The following is a 16,551-nucleotide window of genomic DNA, read 5'->3' on the forward strand; positions in this document are numbered from 1 at the left end:
CACAGCCCCCTCCACCCTGCACGGACCAGGCTGCCTGTAGTCCCCACATCCTGCGGGGCAACAGAGCCCAGAGGGGTCGGTATTCATGGTAAGGGAGCCCGGAGGCAAAAGCTGGAGGAGCGTTCCTAGCCCTTGGGGCTGACTCTGTGCCCTGTGTGACCTCGGGCTAGCGTCTGGGCCTGCTTCCTGTCATTGAGCAGGCGCAGGTGTGAGAGGTGCGCAAGTGAACAGGTGCCTGGTGAGAAGGGCAGTGAGGGCTAATGGTACCATAGCATGAAGGGGAGCAGTTGAGGCCGCCTCGGCCAGGGGACAGTTGGGAGCCCAGCCTCTGCCACAGGCTCCGCACAGCCATGCCACTCACCCAGGGGCGCGCGCGTAGGGGCACTAGGCCCCGCCCCCGCCCCGAGGCCCCGCCCTCCGGGAACGAGGTCCCGCCCCGTGGACGCCCCCGCGTCGAGCCCGATTAAGTCTACTCCTCGCGAACTCCGTGGTTCAGAGCTGGGGCGGCCCAAGCCGGGTTCTGGGCGGTCCGAGGCCAGCAGACCCCCCAGCCGGGTCTTTAAGGAAACCCTGGAGCGCGGAGGCTTGTGGGGAATAAAGTTCCCACAGGCCGCCTCAAGCTTGTTCCGCGCATGCGTTAGACCCGCCTCTCCGCGAAGGGCGGAGTCTGCAGGGACGGTGGGCGGGGTTTACGGCGCCTGCGCAAAGGGTCCCGGTCATAGGCCTTCAAAGTTCGAGGCCCACTTCCCCGCCCGCCCCTCATTGGTTGGCGCATTTGTAGAACTCGTGTACAGACCGGTCCGACCGGACCCACGCATGCCACCCGGATGACCCTGGCTTCTGAACCACGTCTTATTTGATCTCGCCCTTCCTGTGGGTTCCCTGGGGCACCAAGGACTGGGGGTGCCGATCCTGCCCGCACCCTACGCACCGGGTCGCCCCAGGGGGAGCTCACGAGTGCCAGTGTTTACAAATGTTTACATCCATTGTCATCCCCACGCACAGCCGCCCTGTGTGGCAGGTGCTAAGTGCCACCTTACAGATGACGGTGGGAGCAGATTCCAGGACCAAGGATGGGGACGCTGGCGGGGGGACTCACGGCCGCGGGAGCCCAGGCAGCAGAGGGAGGTGGGTTTCAGAAATGAGCAAGAAATGTTACTTGTGTATGAATCGCGTGTCGCCAGTTGTAAGATAAGTACATTTTATCAGCAAAAGTGTAAACCAATTTTTCATCAGTTACAAACAAAAATCGCCCTGGCTGGTGTGGCTCAGTGGATTGGGCATCCACCTACAAACCAAAAGGTCACCAGTTTGATTCCCAGTCAGGGCACATGCCTGGGTTGTGGGCCAGGTCCTCAGTTGCTGGCGTGTGAGAGGCAACGTATCGGTGTTTCTCTCCCTCCTTTCCCCTCTCTCGAAAAATAAATAAAGTCTTTTTTTAAATAAATAAAAAATAAAAGGCAACCCTCTGAGTGGTCTGTGCTCTCAAACTGCTCTGCCCCTGCCTGCCGGGCGGGGACTGTGGTCCCAGTGAGGACCTCCGCCCTCTGCCACGAGGCAGGGGCTCTGAGGCGTGTGGGCAATGGTGGGAGTCCCCAGACCACCAGAGGCTGAGATCTTAGGGCCTGACCCCAGGCTCCTGCCCTGCCCTCCTTCCTGCACCCAGGACATGCCTGCAATGTGTCCAGGCTGAGTCACCCATGCTGGCAGTGCCCCTCAGAGCCAGGCCATGGCCACCGCCCACCTCAGAAGAAAAGGTGGGTGGCCGCTGTGCGGGAGGAGCTAAGCCTCTCGGGATCCTGGGAACCCCATTTTTGAGTCCCGCCCATGGCCACACCCCTCCCGAGGAGGGAAAAGGCTGCTGCCAGTTGTTCTGCTCACAGGCACTGGGACTTGGCCTGGAGGACAAGAGCACTGACTACCACTGCCGCTTCAGGTGGGTCCCGGGCCTTCCCTGCACTGGGGCTCCCCTGTGGGACCAGCTCAGCTGCGTCTCCAGACCCTCCACCCCATGCCCAGCTCCATCCAGGGCATCACCACTTGGGGAAGGAAGAGACCCCTGGGGGGGTGACTGGGAGCCTGGTGCTCACTACCCTTCACAGTTGCCAACCCCAAGGCACGCGCCCACTGACTCAGGCCTGGCTTTTCCTGGGGTGGTTACTTTCCTGGGCTGTGGCCATTCCCCTCCACAGAGCCAATAGTCTCCTCTGCCCACCTCTGCCAGGCGGGCCATGGACCCCCACGAGATGGTCGTCAAGAACCCGTATGCCCACATCAGCATCCCCCGGGCCCACCTGCGGCCTGACCTGGAGCGACAGCTGGAGGTGGCTCCCTCCTCTGTGGAACTGCAGCCTCTGCCTGTGGGTCTCTGCACCCTGGGGCCTACCCGCCTCCTGCAGCCCATTGAGGAGGGCCCAGGGCCCAAGGGTGCCAAGGGTGCCAAGGGCGCCAAGGGCGCTAAGGGGGCCACCTTTGTCAAGGGCCAGCAGGCCTGGCAGCAGCCTGGCAACCCCTGTTGTCGCGGGCAGCGCCCCGCAGGACTGACCTACACGGGCCTGCCACCCATTGGGCGCGGTGACGACATCGCCCACCACTGCTGGTGCTGTCCCTGCTGCTCCTGCTGCCACTGCCCTCGGTTCTGCCGCTGCCACAGCTGCTGCTGTGTTGTCTCCTAGCCTGGCCCCTCCTGGGCTGTGGGCCTGCCCAGGACGCCCCCACATAGCAGGCCCAGGACTCTGTTCAGGCAGCCACAGCAGTGTGGGGACGTTTGGGGCAGCCACCAGGCCACTGTCATGGGTGTTGGCCACTTCACCCTAGAGAGGGACACCTATATGCCACAAAGGCCAACAGCTCAGTTCAGACCCCTGGAAAAGGAGCCCTGGGCGCTGGCGGTGATGGCAGCTCAGGGACTCCCTTGACCCCCCCTGGACCCCCTCCCTCAGGGCCAGGGCCTAGGAAATAAAGCAAAGTGAGCTTTCTTCAGGCGACTCTTTCTGGGAGAGGACCCGGGCTGAATGACACTACAGGCCCCCAGCCTCCGTGGGACATTTGGGGGCAGGGTACCACTACGTTGCGACCCTCTACCCTGCACCACAGGCCTCAGACCCACCCAGAGGCAGACAGGAGGGCGGGAGTGTGTCCCCTGCCCTGGCCAGACCTGGGTTCAAGCCGGGAGACATGTCAGTCTGTGGGTCCGATGGCAGGGTGCCATGCACGGAATCTGGGGGTGCAGCCCCCAGAGAGGCCTACAGGAGGAGGACCGGGTTGGAAAGCAGGTGGTGGGTGGGACCGGGGCTGGTAGGTTTCTGGGAATGGGAGCCCAGGTGGCCGGACCGAGCCCTGTTCGCCACCCTGAGTCATCGCCTCGCCTCAGCTGGGACGTTCTTCTGGCTTCCCACGAAACAGCCAGTTCCCGGGCATCTGCTGAAGGGCACCAGGCCATGCTGTTCAGCCCTGTCCAGTTCCCAGGGCCTGGGCTTCCTGGAGGAGGTGGGCCGCAAAGGCGCTGGGGGAGGGGAGGCAGGCAGAGCACCTGTTCCTGCGCCCTCCCCCCCCCACCCCAGCATGCGGCTTGCCTGCTCTGGAGGACGTGGGGGAAGCTCAGCTACTGGGTGCGGGGTTGCCTCACCGCTGGGGTGAGGCCGGGATGCCGGGGTGAGGAGTCAGCGGAGGCCCGTGCTGGGCACCCTGACATTTCCGGGGCTGGGCAGAGATGGCCTGAGGAGGAGGAGGAGGTCGAGCTGGCCTCGCAGGACAGACAGGTCCTGGTGCTGGCCCTCCTCTGACCCACAGCGACTGGCCGCATGGCAGGACTGGTCTCTGGGCGTGGACAGACATGTCATTGGCCTGACTGTGAGGGGCCTTGGGTGTGGCCAGTCCCCACCAGAAGATGATCCTCACCCAGGCCAGCCACGGAAAGCTGTCTGGCCAGTCCAAGAGCCTGTGGACTGCCAGGGGGATGGGCATACAGAGGGGCCCCTCTGGCCTTTGACTTCCTCCCAGCCAGCTAGAGAGGGTCCTGGGGGTCCTGACCCTGTCCCAACCCTTCTCTACACACCCCACACTGCTATGCCTGTGTCCCCGTCACTGGGCGGGCCTTGGGAGGTGGTGACTCCAGATAGGAATGTCCAGGGGTGCCCAGGGTGTGGTGTGCCTCAGAGAGGTTCTCGCGGCCCGTGAGTGCGTGGGGACCTCCGCACCTGTGCCTGAGTGCCTCCTCGGGCCTTCTGGCGCTGGTCACCACCCCACGATGAAGGTGTGGCGGCCAAGCAACAAGGACTCTCACACTGGGACTGAGCTGGGGCACAGCAGGTCCCTCAGGGCTCTGAGACAGTGGGGTTCCTGGCAGGCTTCCTGGAAGAGGTGATGCTTGATCTGAAAGGACAAACTGACAGCGCCCAGGATAGGACCAGGAAGCTTTTCTACCATGGAGGGGGAGTTTGAGAGTGGGGAGACAGGAGGGAGTATGGGGTTGGGGATGGAACTGGGGGTGGGGGTGGGCTGGGTGCAGGGTTCGGGCGCCTGTCTGGGCACCAGGGGGTGGGGGCGGGGCAGAGTGGAGGGGCGCTGGTGGATCCAGTTGCAAGTGCTTTGTGGCTGAAAGGGGAGCCCGCCCGCCTGCAGCCACCACCTGCCTCCCTGCCGACTCGGGCTCGGCCAGTAATGTGAGCCCCAGGGCGGGAGCTGCAGGGTGCCCTGGGTCCCCCCACGCCTGCCGGCCACCCTCTGGTTGGGCATAGCCACCTAGCAGAGCGGATGCAGGTAAGAGAGGCCTGGGCTCGGGCAGGCTAGGGTGGGTGGGGGCCTGCAGCAGTGCAGGAGGGCTGTGGAGAAGGCTCAGACAGCTGGCCGGATGCTGGCCCATGGGGACCCAGGTTGCACCCAAAGCCTGGCATGTGCACAGCCTCTGGGGCGGGCTCCAGGTACCAGGGCCCAGATCACGGAGGACAGTGGCAGAGGCAGGAGGGGCCAGCTGCAGCTCCCCACACGCCCCCTCCAGGATGCTGCAGCCAGAGGGTCTCCAGGCCTCTGAGGAGGAGACAGCTGCCGGGGTCCGGCGAAGCGACTGCATCATCTGCTACTCGGCCTACGATCTCACGGGGCACTTGCCGCGCCGCCTGTACTGCGGCCACACTTTCTGCCAGGCGTGTGTGCGGCGGTTGGACGCACCGGCCCACGAGCAGCGCTGGATCCCCTGCCCGCAGTGCCGCCAGAGCACGCCCACGCCGCGCGGAGGGGTGGCCATGCTGGACCTCGACCTGGCTGCCTTCCTGGCCATCAAGGCCGAGCGGGAGCCGCCTCGTGTGGAGCCCCGGCCTCCCGCACCCCTCAAAGGGGGCGCCACCGTCACTCGGCAGCCCGCCGTGCTCTGCCCCACCTTGGGGCCCCAGCCCCACTTCCCCCAGTCCAGGTGCTGCTGCTGGGGCTGCAGCGCCCTCTGCTGGGACCCCTCGGGCAGCTCCGAGGCCTGAGCTCTGGCTGTGGCAGCTCTCATCGAGTACCTGCCTCTACACCTCTGACAGAGGCTCAGCCTGCCGGGAGCGGCTTGGGGACTGAAAGTCCTGGTGACCGCCCCCCACGGACACCCCGGGCCGTGGCCTAAGGTCAGGGGCAGTGGCCACAGTTCTGTGAAGCCCTGTCAAATCTGTCTGGGATGCCCAGGCCCCAAGCTAGCCCGCGAGCAGATGCCGGGCGTGGTGGGTCCCTGCGGCCAGAGCCTCCTCTAAGTCCACCCCAGGCCCGGGCTCGCTCAGAGGACAGCTGCTAAACGGGTCTGGTGGCCGGTCCCCGGGGCCTGGCCAAAGCTGTTTGGGTCCTGCTGGAGCGTGACCATCCCATTGTCTGAGCTGGGCGTGGAGGGAGGGCCACCTCCCGCCAGGCGGCCCCGTGGAGTTCCTCCTGTCAACAAAGCTCGCTGAGCCCGCGCTGTGTGTCTGTTGCTGTTCTGGGAGGGTCTCCTGCGGGCGTAGAGTCACTGCTGTGACCAGTATCCAAGGAGAGAGTCCGCTCTAGGCCCAGGGAGGGTGGGGACCTGCCAGAGGTCTGGAAGCTCAGCAGGGCCACACCCACACCGGGCGCTTTCCTGGCCCTCGGCTTCCTTCTGGCTCCCAGTGGCCACCACATGGGCCCTTCAGAGGGGCCACAGCAGGTGCTGGAGGCTGTGGGCATAGACGCCCCACAAGTGAGGCTGCAATATCCCCACCATCCCCACCTGGGAAGCAGCTGTCACTCAGGATCCCATGGGAGGGGCTGCTGGGCCGACCTGGGAGGCGGGTGGCAGGAGGGGAGGGAGCAGGGAATTTGCTGAGAGGACACTCAGAGCCCCCTCCTTCCCTGGGGCAAAGTCCCCCAGGCACACAGGCATGTGCTGTGCTGGGCTGGGCAGAGCCAGCAGGCCCCCAAGGGAGACCAGGCCTGAGGGAGGAGGAGTTTCTCTTCCTCCCAGCACCCTAGGAGCAGGAAGGGAGTGACCCCAAGAAGGGGCACCCCACAAGCGATGGGGCCAGCAGGGCACAGCTGTGGAGAGAGCAGGGTGAGCCACGCCTCCTGTTCCAGGTGGGGTTGGGCGGAACCCTGATACCCCCTACTGCTGCTGATCTCGACGGGCTGAGCCTGCAGGGGTGGGGGGGCTCTTCCCAGCCCAGCCCAGTGGCCTCAGGGGCAGGTACCCTCCCCGCCCAGCTAGTATGAAGGGCTTCTCTCCCAGTGCCGGCTGCAGTCAGGGTTGACCAGACCAAGATGAGGCCCGGAGAGCTCAAGGCAGATGCCCCACGGCCCCCCAGGCTGATCAGCCAGAGCCTGGCATGCTGCCCTGTCCTGGGCGGACAGTGCACCACGCCACACAGCGTCACACCGGCACCTGCTTGTGGAAGTCCAGCGCGCCCTGCCACGCCCTCAGCCCGGCGCAGGCGGGAGCCCCTGTCCTAGGGTGACGGTGGGGGGTAGACAAGGCAGGTGCCTGGGCTCCGACGGGGACCCCGGGGGCCTCGAGCCTGGGTGAACATTAACGGGGCTCAGAGCAGAGCTGATCACGTGTGCGCCCAGAGGCTCTTCGACCTGCGGCTGCTCCTGCCCCGTGTCTCCTCCCCACAGGTGCCCCCTCACTCCCTACAGGTAGGAGCTTCGAGCACCAGCGGAGGGCCCAGGGACACTGTGGCCAGGGCTGGGTGGCCTGCAGGTCCGGGGCCACTGCTGCCCTCCCAGGGCGAGAACCAGCCTGCGGGCAAGCAGGAGGGGGGGTGACAGAGGGCCTCCCAGGATCAGGCCCTGGGGACCGGGAGAGAGAGTGGGGACAGAGGGCTAGTTGGGGGCCCCCCGACACTGCAGGCAGAGGAGAGGAGCCCTGAGGTTCAGCCAGGCGCCTAGGCTCCTTGTCCTGCCTCCATCACTGGGGCGGGGCCCTTGTCGCATGGAGACAGCACCGTTGGGTGTCAGAGGCCGAAGTCTGAGTGAAGGTGCAGGTGGCACCGGATAGAAGAGGTCCCCGAGTTCCAGGCTCCCGGCCACTCTGAGCCAGCACCTCAGCACCCTATGCCCTGGACCACCCACCAGGCCGGCTTCCATCCAGGACCCACGAGGGAGCTGGGCAGCCAGGGCCCCCTCGAGTCTGCCCCCTGAAACTGCACTGGGCTTGCCTGACAGCTGCCTGAGGTCACTGAAGCCATCTGCCTCTGGACGGAGGATGGGGGAGGTCACCAAGGCGGCAGGGGTAGGGAGGGAGGACAGCTTCTACGGTCTCAGGTTAGGGGCCTGGGGTAGTGACAAGGCAGGGGCAGGAGAGGGGTCTCACCTGCCCTTCCACTCACAGATCTGGGCATGAGCCTGGGTCTGCCCCTGCCTGAAATCCATGCCAAATTCATTCGCTGGTGGCCACGTCAATCCCCCCACCCTGGACACCATTGGCCTGGTGGACCAGAGTCTAGGAAATGCAGGTACCGGGAACCCAGCCCTGGCCCTCCCCCCAACCCCCGGCTCTGGGCAGGCAGGGTGGGGGCTCAGCACAACTCCAGTCAGGGCCAGATGAACTAGTGCCCCCCACTTCCTGCTTCTGCCCCTCACCCCAAGCCCCTGTGCCACGGCCATCCCCCACCCCCTTCTGAACCCATCTGGGGGTATCCAGGAAACACTTAGGTCCCTGGCTCTTCTTGACCTTGACCCCTACAGGGACCTCCAGTTCTGCCCCTGTCTTGGAAGAGGGAGATGTGGACCCCTGGGCCCTCCCTCAGCTGAAGGACACTGGCCAGTCCTGGAGAGGTGGGTCTGGAGGTGCCAGAAAACTGGCCAAAGGGGGCTCTGGCTCCCCAGAGTCTGAGCAGGTGAGGGTCCCTGGGCTGAGAGAACGAGGGTGACTGCCCCAATGAGGAGCTCTCCACGAAGACCACCTTCTGCTCTGCTCCGCTCTGCTGGGCTGCCTACCCCTCTTCCCTCCTGCTGGCAGCTAGACTCCTGGGAGGAAGGAGGACAAGGAGGCCACCTGCGGGACGGGGACGGGGGCAGGGGGGCAGGCTGTGGAAAGCATCGCCCTGTGTCCTCAGAACTCAGCATGTCCGGCCGGCTGCTGTGGGTGCTCAGCGGCATCTTCAAGGCCTGTGGGCTCCTGGGTGGCCTCTATCTCTTCATCTGCTCGCTGGACATCCTGAACTCTGCCTTCCAGCTGCTCGGCAGTGAGTGGCCAGTGGGGTGGCTGGGGCGGGTGGGCGGGCAGGCAGCCAGGCCTTCCCAGCCTCAGAGCACCTCTCCTGGGTGTAGGCAAAGTGGCTGGAGACATATTTAAGGACGACGTGGTGCTGTCCAGCCCCGTGGCCGGACTGGTCATCGGGGTGCTGGCTACAGTGCTCGTGCAGAGCTCCAGCACGTCGTCTGCCATTGTGGTCAGCATGGTGGCCTCCAAGCGTGAGTGCCCCTTCTGTCCCAGGATGGTGGGGGAGGGTGGTGCGGGAGGCTCACGTGCCCTGCCGCCCCTCAGTGCTGACCGTCCAGGCATCTGTGCCTGTCATCATGGGCATCAACGTGGGCACGTCCATCACCAGCACCCTGGTCTCTATGGCGCAGTCGGGGGACCGGGATGAGTTTCGGAGGTGAGTGTGCGAGGGCGGGGCCGGGGCTGCCCTCGGGGAGAGCCCGGGCCACAGACACCCCCATCGCTCTGCTCCGCGTGGCCGTAGGGCCTTTGGTGGCTCGGCTGTGCACAGCATCTTCAACTGGCTCACGGTGCTGGTGCTGCTGCCCCTGGAGGGTGCTGCGGCGCCGCTGGAGAAACTCAGCGCCCTGGCCCTGGGGGCTGCCAGCCTACAGGCCGGTGGGCGCGTGCCGGACATCCTCAAGGTGCTGACGCAGCCGCTCACACACCTCCTTGTGCAGGTGAGGCCCCCCCGTGCCCAGAGGAGGGTCTGGGCCCCACAGTGGCCTGAGCTCCAGCCAGGTTCCTGAGAGCCCAGCACAGGGTCGCAACCCCTCTGTCCACAGCTGGATGCGGACGTGATAGCCAGCAGCGCCGCGGGCAATGCCACCAACAGCAGCCTTGTTAAGCAATGGTGCGGCGCCAGGGTGGACACGGTGAGGTGTCTCTGACTGCCGCCCGCCACCCTGCTGAGTTTTCCAGCCCTGCTGGCTCTGAGCCTGCCCTCAACCCACCCTGGCTGTCTGCCCAGACCCCAGGGAACAGCAGCAACTGCGGATCGGCCACTGCTGGCCCCTGCCCTGAGAGGGATGGCTCGGTCACCGTGGAGCAGCTGCCCTGTGAGGCCCAGCGCCCCCACCACCTGTCCCCACCTGCCCCACAGGAGGGCCGCTGCTCCCCCACTCACCCACCCCACCTCTGCCACCAGGCCACCACCTGTTTGCAGGCACCTCGCTCACAGACCCGGCTGTGGGCTGCATCCTGCTGGCCGGCTCCCTGCTCGTCCTGTGCACCTGCCTGGTCCTCATCGTCAAGCTGCTGAACTCCATGCTGCGCGGCCAGGTGGCCCAAGCCGTGAGGACAGCCATCAACGCCGGTGCGTTTGGACACAGGACAAAGGCTGGGGGCCTGGCTGGGGTGGGGAGGTTGGGCGGGGGGTGGGGGGGGGTTGACCGACCCAGCTTCCTCCCCAGACTTCCCCTTCCCAGTCGGCTGGCTCAGTGGCTACCTGGCCATCCTGGTGGGAGCTGGTCTGACCTTCGTGCTCCAGAGCAGCAGCGTCTTCACAGCGGCCATTGTGCCGCTTCTGGGTGAGCCTGGAGGGCGGGCTCCTAGCTGTGGGGCCCAGGGCGTGAGGCATAGGGCCCGGGCTCAGAACCCCGAGCTGACTTCCGGCTCCCCCAGGGGTCGGGGTGATCAGCCTGGAGCGGGCGTACCCCCTCTTGCTGGGCTCCAACATTGGCACAACCGCCACAGCCCTGCTGGCTGCCCTGGCCAGCCCCTCCAACGTGCTGCTAAGTGCCCTCCAGGTACTGCCCTCCCCACACCCACCCCTCAGCCCCCGTCGTACAGGCCTGCAGACAGGCAATGTGAGGCCTGGCCTGGCCTGGCCATCAGCTGAAGCTTCCCTTGGACCCACTTCCAGCTGCCCATCTCCTTGGACATCCTGTGGGCATCCCTGGGAACCCCAGCCCTGCTCCTCCTCTCCTGCAACCTTGTGCGGTCCTGGGTGCCCTCAGCACCTCTCTCCCTGTCCTTCCACCTCCTCACCCTGTGAGCCTGCCTGTGTTCCTTCCAGGCCTCCTGCCCTGGAGGGCCTGGAGCCCCCTCTATTCTACCCCCCCCAGGGAACTTCCCCCCATTTGTCAACTAAGCCCAACAGGCCCCTGACTGGACAACATGCCGTGCCCCTGCTGTGTTGGGCAATGCTGCCTCCAGGAAGCCACCTGAGCCCCCAGCTCAGGGCCCTGCTCCCCATCCCATCTAGCCCTGCAGACTCTAGGGCGTCCCCGGCTGCAGCTGAGCACCCCTCGGCCGCCACACCTGCCTGGGGGCCCAGGCAGGTGCAGCTCCCGGAAGCCTGATCCTGCCAGGCTACTGCCCACAGGAAGAGAGAAGCCCAGGCCCTCGCCAACCCCCAGCTGTCCACCCAGACCCTCCCGAGCAGGGCCTTGCTCCACTCCCTGCCAGGAAGCCCTTGCTACTGTGCCCACCAGCACCGACTCCGCAGGTCCAGCAGCCCCTGGACAGGGCGTGTTTCCTCCACGGGGCACTGCACCTCCCCCCACAGGAGCCCGGCCCGAGCCCCGGGCTGAGGGCTGGGTGGCCAAGCCCACTGAGGGATGAGAAGGAGCCGCGTCACTGGGCATGAGGTGTGGGCAAGCCAAGCCAGCCTGGGGGCGGGGTGAGGGGGAGTCATTGGATCCAGGCGCTTATGGGCCATGCGGCTGCCCCCAAAATGAGGAGCGGTGCAGGAGCAGCACCCTTCACCTGGCTGGTACCTGCCCTCCCTAGTGGCCTGTCTCTGCGGGCAAGCAGCACCTCTGGCCGGCTTTGGACTTCCTGCCCTTCCTGCCAGGGCAGGCCGAGCAGGCAGCTTGGGAGGCCCAGGGGACGCGTGTGACGGGCCCTGCCCGCCCTCCCGCCCTCCAGGTTGCTGTCATCCACTTCTTCTTCAACTTGGCTGGCATCCTGCTGTGGTACGTAGTGCCGCTTCTGCGGCTGCCGGTCCCGCTGGCCAAGCGCTTCGGAAACCTGACCGCCCGCTACCGCTGGGTGGCGCTCGCCTACCTACTGCTCAGCTTCCTGCTGCTGCCCCTGGCCGCCTTCGGGCTCTCCCTGGCGGGGGACACGGTGCTGGCCGCCGTCGGGGGGCCCCTGGTGGCGCTGGTGCTCCTCGTCGTCCTGGTCAATGTCCTGCAGCGGCGACGGCCAGCCTGGCTGCCCCGCCCTCTGCGGTCCTGGGCCTGGCTCCCCCTCGGGCTGCGCTCCCTGGAGCCCTGGGATCGCCTGCTGAGCCGCTGCTGCCCGTCTCCCGCCGCCACCAGGGAGGCCCACTGCTACGAGAACCCCGAGATCCTGGCCTCCCAGCAGCTGTGAGGGGGGCGCCTCCGCCCCACACTGAACTCTGGGTTCCCTGGGGGATCCCAGCAGCAGCAGACTTCGGAGGCAGCCGGTTCGCCTTCTTAGCAAATAAACGAGGCAGTGACCCAGATGTGGGTGGTCTTCCCTCGCGGACAGGCCTTGTCTGGGGACCCCCGTCTCCCGCGCTGGGGTTGTAGCAGCGCCTTTGCTGGCCCTAGCGGACGCTTGGGGACGCAAGCGAGCTCGCGTGGGAGCGGACCCCCCCGCAGGGCTGGACACACAGGGGACCCCCGCCGGGGCCGGAATGGTTTCTCTCCGCGGCTGCCGGGGGGCAGAAGGCCCATGCAGCGGTCGGGAGCATGGAGGCTTCCTGAAGTAGAAATCTGGATTCCGGGGAGGCGGGACGCGGCTGGGCATTTCACAGTGGGCGCAGGCAGGGGCGCCGGTTCCCACGCCCCGCCGCCCGGAGGCCGCGCGCGAGGAGGCGGGCGCGGGAAGCCCTTCCGCCGCCCAGCCCCACTGTCGCGGGTCAGCCTGGAGGGCGCCACCCATCCACGGCGAGGCCTCCCAGCCCGGTTGGCATGTGGAGCAGTGGGAGGGTGACCGGGTGGCCCCTAGGCGCCTCGTCTCCTTGCTCCCGGTTCTGCCTTTTTCTCTCTCCAGGCGGCGCGGGGCGCGGGTCTGCCCGCAGGGCGGTCAGGGACCAAGAGCTTGCGCTCGCTTTTCCGGGAGCCCGTGACTGCCTTGAGGGCCGCCAGGGCCGCTCAGCCCCGGAGACCTACCAGGAAGTGGGTGCTGCCCCCACCCCTGGCGCCGCCCGCACCTGGAGCCGGCGCGCGAGGCGAGCGAAGGCCTCCTGCCCGGTGAGGAAGGGCGAAGCTGAGCCTGGTCCCCCCACCTGGAGCTGGCACCTGCCCCTCCCCCCTCAGCCCCCGCCCCTCCCCGCGGTGGCGCGTTGGGTTTCCACCTAGGAAGGGTTGTTTGCCGCCAGTCGGTAACCAGACACCAGGGAAGAGGCCTGGGCCCCCTGGCCCAACAGCCCAGGGCTGCCCACCACCTCAGCCGTACCCCGCGCGCCACCAACCAGGAGAGAAAGACTCAGCGGACTAAGGCTCTCACCCACAACCCTGCGCTGAGAGGGGCCAGAGAGCCACCCCTGTCTGGGGCCAGGGGTGCCATGTATTTCAGAGGCAGCTGCTGCCCTAGCCGGCACCTCCTCCCAGTCCAGGGATGATTCCCTGATGGACTGGAGGGGTGGGAATGGTCAGGAAGGTGGGGGTAGCCTGGGCCCATCGTTACTTGTGGTCCAGTCGTTTTACTATCCTACAGGTTCCTTCAGCCCCACTCTATGTCCTGTCCCCAAGGCCCTCTCAGTCCCCCTCCTGTGTCCCCCAGGCCCCTTTGGCACCGCCCTGTCCCCCAGGTCCTCTTGTCCCCCACCCCCAGGCAGTCTCCTGCCCCCAGCAAGCTCCCAGGCCTCCTAAGCCTGGATTCACCAGGTCCACCAAGGGAAGTAGCCTCTGGTCTAAGGAGCCACGAGGGGCCTGGTGGGAGGAAGGCCCCTGGAGCAGGCCTGTGCGCCCCAGCTCGAGTTTCCTCTACTTCTGTGACCCCAGGACATTCCTTCCGGTCTGACATCGGCCTCATGGTTTCTCTGATGGGAACTGTGGGGAGGGACCCGGAGGGGCTGGCCTGGCCAGTTCCCTGGGGAGACTGGGGAGGCAGTGAGAGGGAAGAAGGTACTCCAAGCACCTCTCCTTCCGGGGCGGGTGAGGCCTCCCACAAAGGCTGCCTGCCAGGTCCTTTGAGGCCACAAATGACTGTCTGCCTGCTGCCCAGCTTGGAGGTAACACACCCTCCCGCAGGGACCATGGTCACCGGTGTAAACAAAGCCATCCTTGTGGATGTCGCCAACAGCTGCTGGCTGCACGGGAGGGCCAGGCGCCCAGCGCTCCCACAGCCCTGCCTGGGTGTCCATGCACCCTCCCGGCCTACCTCCCACTGGCCACTGGCCCTTCCTGGGCCCACTGCTCCACATCGGGAAGCTCCAACACCCTTGGCTGACGGTAGGGAGTGCAGGGCCTTCCTCCCCCTGCCCCCTGCAGCAGCTGGCAGCCACAGTCCTCAGTCTTTGGCCCCAGGCCCCAGGCAGGGTCCTGCTGTCCCCCTCACCCCTCACAGGGGCAATGGGCGGGGCAAAGTGGACCACCTGGTGCCACAGAGAGCTTGGGGCTCACACCAGAGCAGGTGACACCACATCTATTTTGTTCCCCTCAAGTGGGGGTGCCATAGTGAACTGGCAGCCCTGTGGGCACCAGCCACAGAGAGCAGGGGCCTTTTCCAGGGGACCTCTCAGGCCACACAGCCTGAGGGGGAGGGTGTTGAGACGCCTCCAGGGGCAACCTGGGTAGGGTTCTGTATGCCTCCCTGGGGGGAAACCTGATCTGCTCCCTCTCCCTTGTGACAACTCTGCTACCAGGCCCAGGGGCCTTCCCTCGGCACCGCCAGGGCCTGGCCACAGCTGCATGGGCAGCTAAGCTGGCCACTGTGCAGAACCAGGATGCCAGGCAGCGATCCAGTTGCCCCCCCACCCCCGGGGCCACGGCCTGTGGTCTACAGAAGCCAGGGCCACCTTCCCGGCTGGCTTGTGGGGGACAGGGCCAGTCCCCTAAGCCCTGCTAGGCCTGCCCTGGACTTTGACACAGGGACTGCCACCCTGAGGAGCCTGCGGCAGACCACTCTCCAGGGGACACGAAGGCTAATCGGTGTCCAGTGGACTGCTAATCCCAGCAGCTGGCCCGCAGACAAACAGCTCCTCCGGGGATGGGCTGTGACCCCAGTTGCTGCGATGCCCACCTGGTGCCGTGGGTCCCGGGCCAGGAGAACCCGTTCCCCCAGGAGGGGAGCAGCAAGCTACTGCCCCCAACATCCTCACCCCCCCGGGGGGACAAAGAAGGGTAAGAAGTTTACTTGAGAAAACCAGAATCCAGCGGTGCAGTGGCCACGGCCAGGAACTGTCCAGGGCAGACCCAAGGGAGTGATCTGTCCTTTTTTAAGTGTTACAAAAATATAAGTGTACTGCTGTTAGGTCAACATAGTAATGGTGTGACCACATACAATTTAACTTTTTTCCTTCCTAAGTTTTGCCTCACTGCCCCCCACCCCCAACTTAAGCAGGGTAAAGGCACGTGTCAGCCCAGGCGCAGACCTGCGGTGCAAAAAACGGCACCAGGATGTTAATGATGGTTGGAGTCAGACTGGACCTTGGTTCAGCACCCTCGGTACCTGAGTTCTGGCTAAGAAAGAACTCGGACCCAAGACTCAGATTTTAAAAGAAAGTTTATTTAGAAGGTCACAGAGGTAGAAGTGAATCAGTGAAATGGGCCCTGGAGATGAGTTACCGAGGCGCAGGGAGGGGCGTTGGAGCGCAGCAGAGGGGAAGGTAAAGGTAACGCTTCTCGGGGGAAGGAGAGGTGGGGATGTAAAAGGCATGGACGGGCTCCCCAAGAAGGAGAGCGCTGGAGGCTTTTAAAGGCGGGGATTTCAGGGGAGGCCCCAGGGATGAGCCCAACAGCATATTCCTCAGCTTTCCGTGTGTCCTTTCAGGGTCCTGGTCTTTACCGATTGCCTGGCGCCAGGGCCGGGGTCATTAGTCAAGGCCCTCGGCCCTGACGGCATCTCTGGTGTTGCTCGTCTGGTTTTGCTGCTTTTCCGGCCCGGCGCTGAAACACAGCTGAGGCCCAGGTGTACTGGACGCGGCTCAGCACCGCACCGCCCTCAGGGCGTCATGCTTCAGGGCTGTGTTCTCGCCCCTGTGGGTTCCGTCTAAAGGGGTCTAGCGTGCAGGAGTGGCAGCCTGCCAGGGGAGGGGAGGTCGGGGGAGGACCCAATCCGCGTCACCAGCGCTGTGAAAGGTCAGGGGATCTAAACCACAAGGCCAGCTCCCTGGGGGCCAGGTCCTCTTTCCCAGTTTTGGCCGCTGCTTTGGCTTTCTGCCCGGATGACCCGGATGACTACCTGACCTATTGTCTTAGCTGGGCTCGCGTCTAACTGCCTACCAACCGTTGGGGCAACAGGCCTGGAAGCAGCCCCAGGTGGGGGCCTGCCCGCGAGGGAGGTCCGGGCGCCGCCCTCGTATCCACGGAGCTTGCTGTGCTGGGGCCAGGCACCAAGGCGACGGGGAGCGGGGCTACTGCGGTCTCCACAACAAGCCCAAGGCGGCGGGGCCCGGACCCACTCCACCCACCCCGCCCTTCCCTTCCCCAGCTCCCGCCTTGGCGCAGCGGCCCACGTGCTCCCTCACCTGACCGCCGCCCCAGCGGGCTTGCGGCCCAAAGAGGGGTGCCGCCGCCCCTGGGCCCCCGAACCCTGTTTGTCCCCGCTGTGATTGGCTTTGCGCCCCTCCTCTGCTCCGAGAGCCCGCGGGGCGGCCGGAGACAGCAGCTCTCCAGCGCGGACTCGCCCCCTGCGACCGCGGGGACGTCTGTACGCGTGCGCGCAGGACACCGCCCCGTTGGCCTTTCCCAGCACTCCCGCTCGCGCCTGCGCCCGCTCTCGGCCCCGGGGGG

At 65.9% G+C, this 16,551-nt stretch overlaps 3 protein-coding genes across 6 annotated transcripts; all 3 read left to right on the top strand.

Annotated features, from left to right (window-relative positions):
* The first annotated feature begins 1,648 nt into the window (after positions 1–1,648).
* On the top strand, positions 1,649–2,733 carry CYSRT1 (cysteine rich tail 1). The gene is made up of 2 exons (XM_024562160.4): positions 1,649–1,936; positions 2,225–2,733. The coding sequence occupies exons 1-2, from the start codon at positions 1,701–1,703 to the stop codon at positions 2,673–2,675; spliced, it is 687 nt and encodes a 228-aa protein (XP_024417928.2). The 5' UTR covers positions 1,649–1,700; the 3' UTR covers positions 2,676–2,733.
* A 1,927-nt stretch (positions 2,734–4,660) lies between these two features.
* On the top strand, positions 4,661–5,471 carry RNF224 (ring finger protein 224). Its single transcript, XM_053915623.1, has 2 exons — positions 4,661–4,761; positions 5,000–5,471. Exon 2 carries the CDS (start codon positions 5,001–5,003, stop codon positions 5,469–5,471), a length of 471 nt encoding a protein of 156 aa, XP_053771598.1. The 5' UTR covers positions 4,661–4,761; position 5,000.
* A 927-nt stretch (positions 5,472–6,398) lies between these two features.
* SLC34A3 (solute carrier family 34 member 3) lies at positions 6,399–11,998 on the top strand. Of its 4 annotated transcripts, XM_045196946.3 has the most exons (14): positions 6,859–7,113; positions 7,552–7,650; positions 7,808–7,931; positions 8,164–8,253; positions 8,535–8,663; positions 8,749–8,892; positions 8,966–9,077; positions 9,165–9,360; positions 9,466–9,555; positions 9,651–9,738; positions 9,828–9,995; positions 10,093–10,209; positions 10,304–10,428; positions 11,552–11,998. In XM_045196946.3, the coding sequence occupies exons 3-14, from the start codon at positions 7,847–7,849 to the stop codon at positions 11,996–11,998; spliced, it is 1,791 nt and encodes a 596-aa protein (XP_045052881.2). In that variant the 5' UTR covers positions 6,859–7,113; positions 7,552–7,650; positions 7,808–7,846. The 4 variants fall into 4 exon arrangements, with proteins under 4 accessions (XP_045052882.2, XP_045052881.2, XP_024418189.2 ...); XM_045196947.3 differs by lacking the exons at positions 6,859–7,113; positions 7,552–7,650 and adding an exon at positions 6,399–6,532; XM_024562421.4 differs by lacking the exon at positions 7,552–7,650.
* Positions 11,999–16,551: the final 4,553 nt, after the last annotated feature.

This window comes from Desmodus rotundus, chromosome 1 (genome assembly GCF_022682495.2).
Source record: "Desmodus rotundus isolate HL8 chromosome 1, HLdesRot8A.1, whole genome shotgun sequence".
Lineage (NCBI taxonomy): Eukaryota > Metazoa > Chordata > Mammalia > Chiroptera > Phyllostomidae > Desmodus > Desmodus rotundus.

What these genes read in the sequence shown, in the direction of transcription:
- CYSRT1 (XM_024562160.4), top strand. Translation starts at nt 1,701, where the DNA reads ATGCTGGCAGTGCCCCTCAGAGCCAGGCCATGGCCACCGCCCACCTCA. An exon ending in GACTACCACTGCCGCTTCAG is followed by an intron (nt 1,937 to 2,224) that starts GTGGGTCCCGGG and finishes CACCTCTGCCAG; the next exon opens with GCGGGCCATGGACCCCCACG.
- RNF224 (XM_053915623.1), top strand. Translation starts at nt 5,001, where the DNA reads ATGCTGCAGCCAGAGGGTCTCCAGGCCTCTGAGGAGGAGACAGCTGCC.
- SLC34A3 (XM_045196945.3), top strand. Translation starts at nt 8,357, where the DNA reads ATGAGGAGCTCTCCACGAAGACCACCTTCTGCTCTGCTCCGCTCTGCT. An exon ending in GACCGGGATGAGTTTCGGAG is followed by an intron (nt 9,078 to 9,164) that starts GTGAGTGTGCGA and finishes GCGTGGCCGTAG; the next exon opens with GGCCTTTGGTGGCTCGGCTG. An exon ending in GAGGACAGCCATCAACGCCG is followed by an intron (nt 9,996 to 10,092) that starts GTGCGTTTGGAC and finishes CTTCCTCCCCAG; the next exon opens with ACTTCCCCTTCCCAGTCGGC.